This window comes from Megascapheus bottae, chromosome 26, assembly GCF_031878675.1.
Source record: "Megascapheus bottae isolate mThoBot1 chromosome 26, mThoBot2.hap1, whole genome shotgun sequence".
NCBI lineage: Eukaryota > Metazoa > Chordata > Mammalia > Rodentia > Geomyidae > Megascapheus > Megascapheus bottae.
The window spans coordinates 3,913,657-3,926,752 of NC_143534.1; the positions used below are offsets into that span (position 1 = coordinate 3,913,657).

General features: G+C 46.8%; 1 protein-coding gene across 1 annotated transcript in view; it reads right to left on the reverse strand.

Moving 5' to 3' along the window:
* Adarb2 (adenosine deaminase RNA specific B2 (inactive)) overlaps window positions 1-13,096 on the reverse strand; it is a 324,779-nt gene that overhangs the window by 20,420 nt on the left and 291,263 nt on the right. Inside the window, exons 8-10 of the mRNA XM_090318701.1 lie at window positions 12,031-12,199; window positions 9,703-9,854; window positions 2,987-3,155 (exon numbers count right to left, since the gene is read on the reverse strand). Coding sequence (XP_090174827.1) covers window positions 2,987-3,155; window positions 9,703-9,854; window positions 12,031-12,199 — 490 coding nt within the window. The remainder of the gene's footprint in view (window positions 1-2,986; window positions 3,156-9,702; window positions 9,855-12,030; window positions 12,200-13,096) is intronic.

Consider the following 13,096-nt stretch of genomic DNA (forward strand, 5'->3'; position numbering starts at 1 on the left):
AATTTCAGTGCAGGAGAGAGAGAGAGAGAGAGAGAGAGAGAGAGAGAGAGAGAGAGAGAGAGAGAGAGAGAGAGAGAGAGAGAGAGAGAGAGAGAGAGACAGTGAGAGACAGAGAAGAGAAAGACAGAGACAGAGAGACAGAGACAGTGAGAGACAGAGAAAGACAGAGACAGAGAGTCAGGGAGAGACAGAAAGAGGGAGCAGGAGTGATGGAGAATAAGAAAAAAAACAAAGAATGAAAAGGCAGAAAAGATAGCGAATCATAGAAACAGTAAGATGGGGAGGCGGTCTTGGAGGGAATGGAGCAGAGGTGACAACTTTCATTTATTGGTTTTGTCAGTCACCGAGTTTTTCTGTTCAAGGCTAGGGCCTGACCACTTTGAGCCACAGTGCCATTTCTCGTTTTCTTGTGGTTAATTGGAGATAGAAGTCTCATGAGAACTTTCCTTCCCTACGCTGGCTTCAAACAGTGACCCTCAGATCTTAGCTCCCTGAGTAGCTAGGGTTATAGGCATGAGACGTGGGCCCCCAGCTTGAGGTGACAACTTTAAATCCTCACAGGCCCCTCGTTCCTCTCCATTGTACCTCTTTGGCCGGGCCATTTACCTGGCCAACAGAGTAGAGGAAAAGCAAGTAAGCAAATGGAATTCCTGAGGGCTAACCTAATCGGCATGTGTGGATTAATTCCTGAGCAAATTTAGAGAGCGTTCGCATTCTCACTGACCCTATCATAGCCAAGAGCATTACAACTTCCTTAACTTTTGCTTTCTCCTTACAAAATAGTGTAGAATCTTCTTCCATGTAGAACATATTTGAGAATCCCTAGGGGGGAATGCAATGTAGACTTCTATTTTTCAAGGGGATTTTATTGAAAAGAGTAAAGCCTGACTTTAGAACATTATTATCGACAGACCTGCCAACTACAAATATAATGTAGGTTTTGTAGCCTCTGTTTAATTTACTGTCTATTGATGTTTAAGATCCCAGAGAAAACAAAATTTCATTTCTATAGCATTAATTTCCTTCATTTTTCTGGGAGTCAGAGAGTTAATTTAGAAACTCAAATGCTATCTTAGGGTACCAAGAGAATTTCTGTTAAAGTGAAAATTGCTGCCTTCCCTTCCCCCACGTAATCATTCACTCCATGAATAGATGAAAACAGCACAAAGGAGGAATACATTTTCTTCTGAAAAAAGAGGAGCCATTTGATGACACTGGGCCCACTCTCTTTGATATAGAATTTGGTGCTTTGATTTATTGTCATTAAGCCATCTCCTTGCTCAGCCAAGCCAAGAGCAATCAAAGCTAGGGATAGAAATGGTACTTTCTTTCCTGTAGCCGCTCTGTAATTTCCTGTGAGAATTTGGAATCAGGATGCTCAGGGTTTATGTTTTCTCTGCCCTGCGGCCCCTGGAAGCCTCACAGAGGTGGCTGGGAAGCCTGGGGTGTGGGGAGAAGGAGGACTTCCTAGTGGCGGATGCCTTGTTCCCTCCTGAGAGCTGACATGTTGGTTTCTTTGGTGGGCTCTGTGATTTCGGATACTGTCTGACACATCCTTGAGCCTCAAGCAGAACGCAAACCTCTTGACTCCTGGGCAATGTCCTCCCCTATCAGATGAGAGGTAACTGAGATTTTCTGGGTAAACCCACACAGTTGGTTTGCTGAGCGCATAAAACAGTCTTAGTGCCACCTGAGGCTCTCGCCGATACAAGATGCTTCCTGCCTTAGCATGCAGCCACCTGAGGTGGCAGGGCACGGCTTTTCTTTGGTCCTAAGAACTCCATTCTCCTCCTTTCTTCCCCCAGTCTCTCTCCCCTCACATTCTATCAAATCAGACTTCACATTTCCTGGCTAGTTTCAGTCATGATGGAAGCAATGCCATCAGAATTTTGGTGCGTGTATTTGCTTAGAGACACATCACATAGAACACTCTGCTTTTATTTGGTTTGTCAACTACAGATTAATACATTTGTCAAGGTTTCCAAAAGATCTTTTGATTCATCAGGTTAAGTTTTCATTCTTTCTCTGTTTCCTGCCTTCCTGCCTTCCCTCCTTTCCTTCTCTCTCTCTTCCTCCTTGCTTCTGTTTTTCCTTCTTTTTTCTTTTATTTTCAGTACTGGGGGAATGAGCTGATAATGTCAGGCTTGCTAGGCAACTGATCCACTATGTAGGTCACACCTCCACACCTTTTGCTTTTGGTTTGCCTTTTGGATAGGGTTACGTGTGAACTTTGCCTGGGCTGGCCTCACACGGAGATTCTCCTACCTCTACCTCCTGAGAAGCTAAGCCCATAGAGGTAGTCTACGGTGCCTCCCCGTTCACCTAGCTGGTCTACGACGCTCTTACTAATGGTGCTGTCGTGGGCAGCTCTGGGATGGTTTATGTTTTTTTTCTTCAGACAGACTCAAGCCTCATGACTGTTTCCAGACAGTGTGGCGGGTGACTATTTTGTAAACGTTGGTTGGAGGTGGGAGTGTGTGTGTGTGTGTGTGTGTGTGTGTGTGTGTGTGTGTGTGTATGTGTGTATGTATGTATGTATGCATGCATGCATGCATGCATGTGTATGTATGTGTATGTATGTGTATGTATGTGCGCGTGTGTATGTATGTATGTATGTATGCATGTATGTATGTGTGTGTGTATGTAGGTATGTGTATGTACGTATGCATGTGTGTATGTATGTATGTGTGTATGTATGTATGTGTGTATGTGTGTATGCATGTATGCGTGTGTGTATGTAGTATGTATGTATGTGTGTGTATGTATGCATGTGTGTGTGTGTGTGTGTGTGTGTGTGTGTGTGTGTGGTAGCTGCAAGTTGAGCTTGCGAGAATCTCGCCCTCTAAGGACACTTCTGTCCCCAGCACATGGCATGCCTGTCCTTGCTGACAGCGCTGTGCCCCTCAGCACCAGGGCACAGCCTGCTGCCCGGTCCCCCTGAGCCCGGCGCGGGTCTGGGGAGGTGGCCGGGCCCTGGACGTCCTACCTGGCGATCTTGTCTGTACAGGACATGGTGACCAGCTGTTCCCCCAGCAGGATGCCGTCCCAGGTCTGCACGGCGCTGGGCGCGCGCACGGGCACTGTCCCTTCCCCGGATTCGATCTTGGTGCGCAGGTGGCCACGAAACTTCCTGACCATGTGTCTGGTGTTGTTCACTGGAAGAGAAGGAGCGGGCAGTGAGCCTGGCAGGGGTCTGCCCTGACATGAGGGCTTCGAGGTGGGAGAGGAGGATGGGCGCATGACCATGTCTCAGGCCACACGGGCTCTGTCACCACGTGGAAGTCCAGAACAGTCTTTGGTGACATGCCAACCCACAAGGTGGGCTAGGTCCCCTGAGTCTTGACCGATGGGCACCGAAACTTAGAAACACACAGTTGGTCACACGATTTCCACACGTCATAATGCATTCAGTCCTGCATGCTTCTAGGTTTTGCATTCACGGGTTTGACTAAGCCAGGATCAGAAGTAGTTGGGGAAAAAGCTCTACCTGTACTGAACCCGCAGGGATTTCTTTTCCTTATAAGTTTTCTCTCGATGTTCTAGCACAACGGCATTTACATTGTACTTGCTATTACAGGTGCCCTAGAAATGATAAAGGGCTTACGGGAGTATGCAGGTACGTTATATACATGCAAATATAACATCATTTGATATAAAGGACTTGAGCATCCTTGCATTCTGGTATCTGCAGGGGGTCTTGGAACCAATTTCCTCTGGGTATTAAGGGATGGCTTTATTATTCTTTTTAAACTTTTTTCCCCCCCAGCTATTTAAAAATCATAAAACCATGCCTCTCTGTCAGGCCGCATAGAAACATTGCTGGGTGGAAATTGACTTCTTCTGGCCTGGAGTCTAATTCTGGACTGTAACTTTGGGAGGGTGACTTGAAAGCACCACAGCATGGCCATTTCCCCTTAAAATAAGGGTAATACAGGTGTCCAGCAGCCAGGTCATGGAGGTTAGATGAAGGAGCAAGTGAGAAGGTGCTGGTACAGGTTGGAGCACAGTTCTCTCCAAGTGTCTCTTATTACCCAGAGCCCAGAGGAGGCAGGGACCTTTCCTACCCTGAAATAAGACTCCTCTGGTCGGTTCCTTGTTTGTCCTTCGTGTGTCCTTGGTTCTCTCGCTTTCTTTCCAGAATCCGTGCAACACATATCCACTCATAGCCACCAAACCATACATTCCATACTTATTTGGGGAGTTACATTCCATACTTATTTGGAGTTATCACAAATAAGAAGATATTTGTATTTGGCTTTTTCCCCCCAGTTAAAAAAAAAAAGAATTTGGTGTATTAAATCTATAGTATATGGCATTAAAGAAATGGTTAACTACCTTGAATACAAATTATTGATGAAAGGGCACAGTGATTTCTAGATATAGGTGGTAATAGGAGTGAATATTTAATACTTTTTTTGAAACAGTTTTAGCGTTTTGGAAGCTGTATATGTAGGGTTTCCTTCTCATTTACTCGCAGTGAAGAGACAACTATTAGATCCTTGAGGTTTTTTTGGTTTTGTGGGTTTTTTTTTTGCCAGTCCTGGGCTTGAGCTCAGGGCCTGAGCACTGTCCTTGGAATTTCTCAAGGCTAGAGCTCTACCACTTGAGCCTCAGCAGCACTTCTGGCTTTTTTCTATGTATGTGGTACCAAGGAATCGAACCCGGGTCTTTGTGCGTGCTAGGCAAACATTCAACCACTAGGCCAAACTCCCGGCCCCAGATCTTTGAGTTTTTGTGGAATTTTTTTTCTTGCAGAGCCCAGAGTAATTTCTAGTGTAACTTCTTATTGTTTCAGGGAGCTGAAAAAATTTTTTTAGTACATTTTTATCATATCTAAAGGTTGTCTTTTGGAAAGAAAAGTTTTTTCATTCTGTGGTAATAGTAAATGTTTGGGGTGCTTCAGACAGCTTTTTTACTTTACAGCCAAGCAGATGTTTGAGGTGATTCAGTTTGTGTTTGTGAGTTATCTTGGAAGTTAAAAAACAAGGTGATGTTGATAAACGCAATATCATTCATATGACTAAAATACTCAATAAAACCTTGGGTTAATCTGAACTTTTGTGTCCAGATGTTTATTTTATTTTTTTCTTCGTATATTTTTTATAGTAATTGACAGAAGGGTTACATTATATTCACCTGATAGAAGGTGCATTACTTCACATACATTGATACCCTTTCTCATGTCTTGGTCCCCATTTCCCTCCCCCCGCCCTTATTTTATTTTATTTTTAAATATCAGCTTCCTGTGGAAAACCATATGTGTGTGTGTGTGTGTGTGTGTGTGTGTGAGTCCGCATCTCTCACAGATTCTGAAATGTTAATGCAGTGTTTGGGACTTTATTCTTCCATTTAGCAGTTGGTTTTGGGGGAATTATAACCGAATTTTCTTCTATTTGTGTCTCAGAGAACTTGTATTCTCCTAATGTGTCTTCTACTACAGCATCATCCACGTGTCAAAGTTGCTCACAACGCTGTAAAACCTTTCTAACTTCTGAGCCTAGGTTTACGCGAAGGACAGAAAGTCTGACTTGAATTAATAATGGTTTCTAGGAGTCAGCTCAAGCTTTTCCGATAAGATGAATTTTGCTTTAAGAGCCAGGTGTGTGAGCCACTGCCCGAGTTCTATTTTTCTGTTTTGGAGGAGTGAGGGATCGTGTTCAGTCCCACGGGGAGCTCAAGAGCGGATGAATCAACAAGAAGCGATATTCTCTGGCTCCTTCTTGGCTAATTGCGAGAGGCAGGAGGAGCTTGAAGAAGCTACTTCAAGTAGAACAAAATGAAATGGCAACTGCTGGGAACTCAACCTGAACGATCTGCCATGCGTTTACAGTGTATGTGAGATGGTGGAGATGAAGAGCTTTAAAATAACACCTACAAGAATACACGCAAGTCCAGGGAAACACTCAAGTCCCATTCTGACCCCCTAAATGATTAGCCTCTTCATTAACATGATTATTAGCCTAAAACCTTTATCTTTTGGGATTTATATTAATGCACATTAGAGTAGTAATATGCTTCAGAAAGCTGTCCAAGTAAATATTTTACTTTTAGGGGGAGAATCAAAAGAAGATATTGTTAAAAGACTAACAAATTAACCTTTGAAAAGGAATTTATCTAAATATTTATCTAAAAAGCAGTGCATGGCTGCTACAGTGTAAAAGAGAGAGAGACAGAGAAACAGAGAGAGGGAGAGAGAGAGCGCAGAGAGTTAAGAAAAATCAACCCACCGAAGTATAAGAAAGGAAGGATCTATCTTGAAACATTAAATAAACTTTACATTTTCCAATTGCTTCCACAAGTCTATCTCAGAAAGTACATGTGTGAAGCAACCCACAGTTTATTATAATACTGAAATCTGTACTATTTACCATGCGTTCATGTGGATAATCTGTGCCTTATGTGATGATGGTGCTATTGGGGATGTTGAATTGTGAGGCCATTAAAATATATTATCCTACAACGTCTGGAAATTGCCATATATTAACTGCACCTGTAACTCACGAGGAAATCTGCAGATAGAAATATACAGGCTTGCATTTTGGCTTCCCTCACTTCCTATGGGATTTGACTCTGTTTCCTGAATTGCTCATTTATGTCACAAGTGGAACTATTTTGGAAGGAATACTTACGATGGATTTCTAGCTCAATGTATGATATAACTCTGCTACTTTTCATGGCTTCTTGTGGAGAATTTATTTGTGAGATTCTTGAAAAATGACAAGAAGAACTAACTTTACCACGTTATTTTAAAGCCATGCAATAAAAGAGGGATTTGTGGTGAGGTCATTGGTGATTTGAGAGGAAGATCAAAGTCGCTTAGCCATACTGAAGTGCCCCGGGATCCTTATATTGTTCGTTTAAACTTAGGATCTTTCCAGAATAGCTGCAGTTTTATCTAACTGAGGAATCATCCACCCGTCATCCTGTGTGATGTGGACAGTTGTTCACATCTGCTGAGAGAACCTCAGGAAGATGGAGAATTCTAGTCCAGAGCTCCCTCTCATGTGGGGTGGGCTTCTTCAGTGTCCCATGAAGATCATGGCCGGAGGGGCTGAGCATATCCAGGTCCTGCAATCTCCTTGTGAGGGCCTGGCAGCCCAGTGATCTTTGTGGGATAACTGGTCCAGAGAGCACAGCTCCCAGGGCTTTATTTAGAAGCATGGATCCTGGCCTAGTGGAGGGGTGGGGCTGGCGGCCTTGCTACAGGTTCCACCTTCAAGAAGGGGGGGGTGGGGCTGGGGTTTTCCTGGGTCTCCAAGAAGTCTCCCCAGAGGGACCTGCTCTCTGCTGACTCTGCCATTTGTCTGGACTTGGCAGGAGCCATGCAGAGCAAAGGCCTGGCTGCTTTCCTTGTCTCAGCCAGGTCTTCTTAAAGGGTGGCACTGAGAAATGGTCCTGAAGTGAGCAAAGCCCTGCTCCATGCGCTTCTCCCGGGTGAGAGCTGCAAGCTCCTTGCTGCTTTTGGGTGGGGCCAGGGTGGGAGGCTGTCTCTCCATCGCTCCCTCCAGCAGAGGACAGCGGCCATTTGGGCTTTCTTATTCTTATTGGGCAAATAAAGGGAGAGTGATGCATGGCTTTTGGCTCATGTGTCTTTCGGGGAAAGGTCTGCCTCCTCTCGGCTCTCTGGGTGGGCCGAGGCAGGAAGCATCAGCTAAATCAGAGGACTAAACCTAGGCAGTAGCCCCTCACTTCTTTCTGCCTGGCAGTTCTGAAGGGAAGACTTCATTTATTTATTTACTTATTTATCTTTACTCCTACTAGCACCTGCCACTTTTCAAAGAGCACCATGAAATAAAAGACATCTGTATCTGTGAGTGCCCCTCAGGGGGTCTATGAGAATGGATCTGTTTGTTTTTCTAAGCCAATGACATTGCAAGTTGGAACTGAAGGCTGGAGAGGCCACAGTTGGTGCTTGATGTACAGAGACACAAGAAGCCAATGAGCCAGAACCAACCCCAGGGGAGACCCAGAGAGTTCATGGCTGAAGTCCTCGCAGCCCTCACTCAGCCCTTTCTTCACTCCTGCTGGGGAGCCAGGGCCAAGGAAGCTGGGGGAATTAGAGCTAGGCCCAAATGTCTCGTAAGCTTTTTCCTCCCTCAGTCTTCAGGCTTCCAGCAGGGTCTGAGTGATGCCAAACTTTCTCAGAGAAAATGGAAAGATAACTCCTCCCTGGCTCTGTACTGGGCAATGGATGGACATTTTACAAGTTTAACAGGGTAAGTTGTCGGGTGCGACGGACATAGAATCAGTTATGTGGCGCCTTCTCGTTCTCTTTCTGGAAGCTGCCCAGTAGAGAGCCGCTGCCCTGTGAAACGTCACAGGGCCGTCACAGCCAGGCCCTCCTCCCACTCAGGAGGGGGAGTGCCCTTCTCTCTCGGTGCCCAGGTCATCCAAGAGCCAGAGCCTTTAAACTTCCCTGATAGTTAATGAGTTCCTTTTCTGACTCTTCATTCGGCTTGTGTTTCTCTCGTGTGAAAATGCCCCCTAAAACTGCACTATGGAGAATGTTTACTGGCCAAGGGGGAAGTGATGGGACTGGAGGAGAGATGACAAAAAGGAATGAGTCTGCACTGGCATCCAATCCGAGAGTTGGAGAAATAGGCTAAACACAGGGAGAGTTGGAAATCACTATTTACCCTCCTGCCTCAACGTTTTTCATCTTTGGTGGGAATCCCTCACCATAAGCCTGGAACATAGCAGGCACTCTATAAATGTTCCCTTCGTCCCCTCACCTTTGATTATTAGAACACAAGAGTAGCCTTCCACTTGAGGAAAGTCAGAAGATCAAAGCCAATCTTTAATAACTGGACACTGTCCATAGTTTCTACTGGGGATTTTTCTCTGAATGCAGAATTCACTAGTTAGTATTTTAGCATCTTTATCAAGGCCAGATTCTTCAGCATATACCTGTTATCTATGTTTTATTTTTGCATAAAGCATTTCAGTATTTTATTTAGCTGGATTAAACCCACAAAACAGTCACCGAGGTTAAATCTAAATGGTGGAAATAGATGTACACATGTATATAATGACACTGTAAGATTTCCTTAGGTCTAGGCCTTTTCTTAGAAGAAGCACAGAAGTATGTATGGGAGTGTATATACATATATGCAATATGTATGCGAGCAATATGTCTTCACAGCATTAAAACAAGGACACACTGTGGCTGTCAATTGCACCAAAGGAGAAACTCACTTCTGCTTTTCACCCCTGGGACAGAGTGTCAACCCTCTGATGATGTCACCCCTCTGATGGTGGAGCAGGGATAGGACACAGGGACAAACTCTGGCTGGCAAGTCCTGTGGTTAAGCTGGATGGTGCTTTAGCAGGGCTTCCTTTGTCCCTGGCTTTGTTACACTAGCCAAACATCTTTCTCCCCAGAGTTGCAGAGAAAGACACACAGAGACTGTTGACATTTGTATCCATCCTATATCATTCTCGCTTGCCTTGTTTTCTTCCCAGCTTGGGCTAATGGGAACTGTCTGACCTATTAAAACAATGGCCAATTAAACTGCTAATTTTAGACCTCAAATGGCTTTTTTTTTAGCTCATAATCTGAGCATTTTAGCCTAAGATTTTGGAGATATGATTATTTAGTTAATTGCAGCTACAATCACCTGGACCTAGCCAGCCTGGGACAGCGTCCAGCTACCGGGGCGACCAGAGCTGGGCTGTGAGTGAAAGGCAAATGCGTTCTCTTACGGTCAGTGGTGATTTCGTAGGGGGAGTTGAGTCTGGCGTCTCCGCAGGGGGACGTGCTCACGTAGAGATGGAAGAGGATGTTGTCCCGAAGCCGGTAGCCTCCCTCCTTTAAACGCACGAATATCGACCGCTCTGAGTCCTCACGCCGCTTGCTAGGGACACAAAGACCAGAGGGGTCATTCTCTACCAACCACGCTGGAGGGCCCTCCAAGGAGGCCATGCTGGCTGTTCCCTGATTCCCGGTTCTCTTTTTTCTTCAAGTTGCTGGCACTGTGTTTGCCTGTACAAGCACGCTTAGCCTGGGGGAGGGAGAGGCAGACGGGCTGAATGCAGACACAGCCAGAGCAAGTCACCCTTACCTCTCACCCCCGAACCCCCCCAGCAGCCACACTGTATGTTTGCCTTTTACAAAGCCAGTGTCTACTGTTTAGAATGTCACAGTCCTGTGAGTTCACTGGGGTTCCTCATGGAGGAGTCTCCCCGTGTGTGAGTGTGTGTGTGTGGGTAAGGGGGTTAAAAGTGTGGCTGGGCTTGAGTACTCACACAGCTAGGTGGAAACAGAAGCAGTGAGAATCTGTATGTCTTCTGCCTCCAACCAGAGCAGATTCAAAAAGAATAAAACAACCCCCCCCCAAAGGAACAAACAAATAAAAACAAAGCCCCCCAAAATGCAACACAAAAACAAGGCTCGTAATCCTGAGGAGCCAAGGGCCTTTTGTTCCAGAGACGCCTCCTTCAGAGCCTTGGGACTCCCACAGGCGCGGGGAGACCCCTTTTCCCACAGCGAGCATTGTTTTTTGGAGTTCAGCAGTCTACTTTGTGCCAGCCTGGCGGTTTCTACACGTTCTGCCTCATCGGTGATGGATTCAGTGGGCCTGAGATCTCACAGACGGCAGTGGTAGCCATTCCGTGGTCAGGAAACAGCTAGCCTCCTTTGCCACCACCTCCCTTCCTTCCCTCAGGCCAGCCATACCCCTTGGAGTAGCTTAGAGCCCGCTCCTGAACCCAGCCAGCAGGAGGTGAGAAGCTCACTTCCTCTTGTTGGCATCTGCTGGGCAGGGATGGATGCAGTTGTGTCTGAGTCCCTCTTAGCTGGTAGCACAGCGCTGGGGCACGCAGCCAGCTCCTGGCAAAACGCTGGACCAAATGCCTTCTGCCACATGAACAGGAATGCTTGGAAATGTTTCCAGTTGAGCGGTGATAAACCAAAGAGGAATCCTTCTCGGCACTCTGTGAGATTTCCAAGTCTGCTCCCTTCCCTTCTGGCCCTCAGCAGGCCTCCTGGAACGCTTATGGCAGTATATCAGCCTGTTTATGGCAGTATATCAGCCTGTTGGGCGACACTCAGGGGCCCTGATAAAAATTAATTGAGTGCATTGAGGTATTGCTTCTATGAGAGTCAGTTTGGCACGAACGTGGGCCCTTGGTGTGGTGTCTGCACACACGAATGGGACGGAATGAGTCACTGGCTCAAATGCTCCTGAGAGCCCATGCTTAGTGGCTTTGAGAAATCTCAGGTTCCAAGATGGGAAGGGGTGGCTGGAGGATTGCGGGAAGGGAGCGTTGTGGCAGAGAGCAGCAGTGGTCATCCCGTCATGAGTACACAGCTCAGCACAGAGCAGCTCGGACAGAGTGCGCCCAGGTCCGCCTGCCTTTCTGCTGGTGTTTACTATATCAGGGAGGGATGTCAGCCCAGGTGACAGCATGCTTCATCCTGCCACCAGAGCGCCAGAAATTCCACCCCAGGAGCATGGCAGCGAGGCTCTTATTAAAAGGCATGTGGAAGAGGAGCCAGGAAGCAGTTGGAGCTCACAGCCCAGTACGGGCTTAGCTGTGGATGGATCCACAGAACGGATGATAGTTGGGAATGCGAGGGGAACTGAGGCCAGCACAGAGGGGCCTCACCTACCAGGACAAAGGTTGAGCACCACTAGTGGTTGCTGTTTGCAAGAGCTGCTCCCTGCCTGGGATCAAGGCAGGGGAAAGGGAATCTGTCATCTATGCTCAAGACCTGGGGCCAGGAAGGAAGCTGCTGATCCACTTGGGGTGGGGGCGCTGACGTTGGAGAGAGGGCCCTGGCCAATCTTGCAGAGACTCAGAGCTCTGCAAGAAGTTTCTGTGGCTGGGAAATTCCCAAAACAAGATTGACTTCTGTTGAAATGCTGAAGTGTGCTGAAGTCTAAAGTAGACACGACTTGGTGAAAACTGAGCAGAGATGTCAGCGCAACTGGGCACCCTTCCAGGTGGAGAGCGCATTGACCCGGGTAACCTTGAGGGGTCCCTGAGCACACTTCCAGTCCAGTCAATGAGATTATGGGGTCCCTTTACCTGAGATGCAGCTCCAGCTGCGCGTACAGGAAGTGGAGGAATGCTCTCCTGGCCACAATCTCGGCGTGACAGTCGTTGACGGTCAGGCCCTGGTCACTGATGTACTCGCCATTGATGCACTTGGTGCCGGAGGACAGAACGATGACCTGCGCCTGCCTGGTGTCCAAACCTGGAGGACACAGAGAGGGGTCAGAGCAGCTCAGACCACGGCCTCCCGTTCCATGACTGGGCCACCACACCAGCCCCTCTGCACACGCCACCTCCTGTGTTTACTGGCTGATGGATGTGCAAGCTTGCCACACCGTGGGATGCAGGGAGGTGATGGAAAAGGCCCTGGTAGCCTCTTCCCTTGCTCACAGTGAGGCTATTGTGCTTCACCCTGGACTGGCAGCTGTCACTCTGAGACCTCCCCTGATCTCTCCAGGTCCAGATCAGAGTGCTGACTTCCACCTCGATCGAATCAGATCGTAGGTCCCAGGCAAAGAAGGGATGTTTGAAGAAGCTCCTGACAGCCTGACTTGACTGTCTACAAGTGGACGCGCACAGAGGGACTGGATGAGCCGGAGAGAAGGTTGGGTTTGCAGGTGGGGCACAGGGTTTGAGTGCTGTACCACAAGGACTCGAGGCACACCAGCAGGAATGGTGGACTGGGGCGTGGCTGCCCAGAAAGAGAAGTGTGAGGAGTGAATTAAGAGGATCAGGGAATTAAAAATTGAGGATGGTACAAGAATATAGCAAAAACCTAGCAAAAATGAAAACTGTAAAAAAGAAATCCTGTGAAGAACAGCCAGATTTCAGGCTATCTTAATTTGAAGGAGAGGAGAGGGCAGACATTTTGTCATTATCTCTCCTCTCAAAGTTCATGGAGGGTGACTTGGTGACATTATCAGTTTTATGAGTTGGAACAGAATGTTCAATAGCGATTGAAAAATAGAAGCAAAAAAAAGTGTTTAAGAGCAAAAACTTCATTAACTAGCATTTAGATAGACAATAAGTAGACAATTAGTTTCTTAACCCTCATGCCTGGTGTGAAGATAATAACAAAGGCCCCTTATCCTGTGTGGAA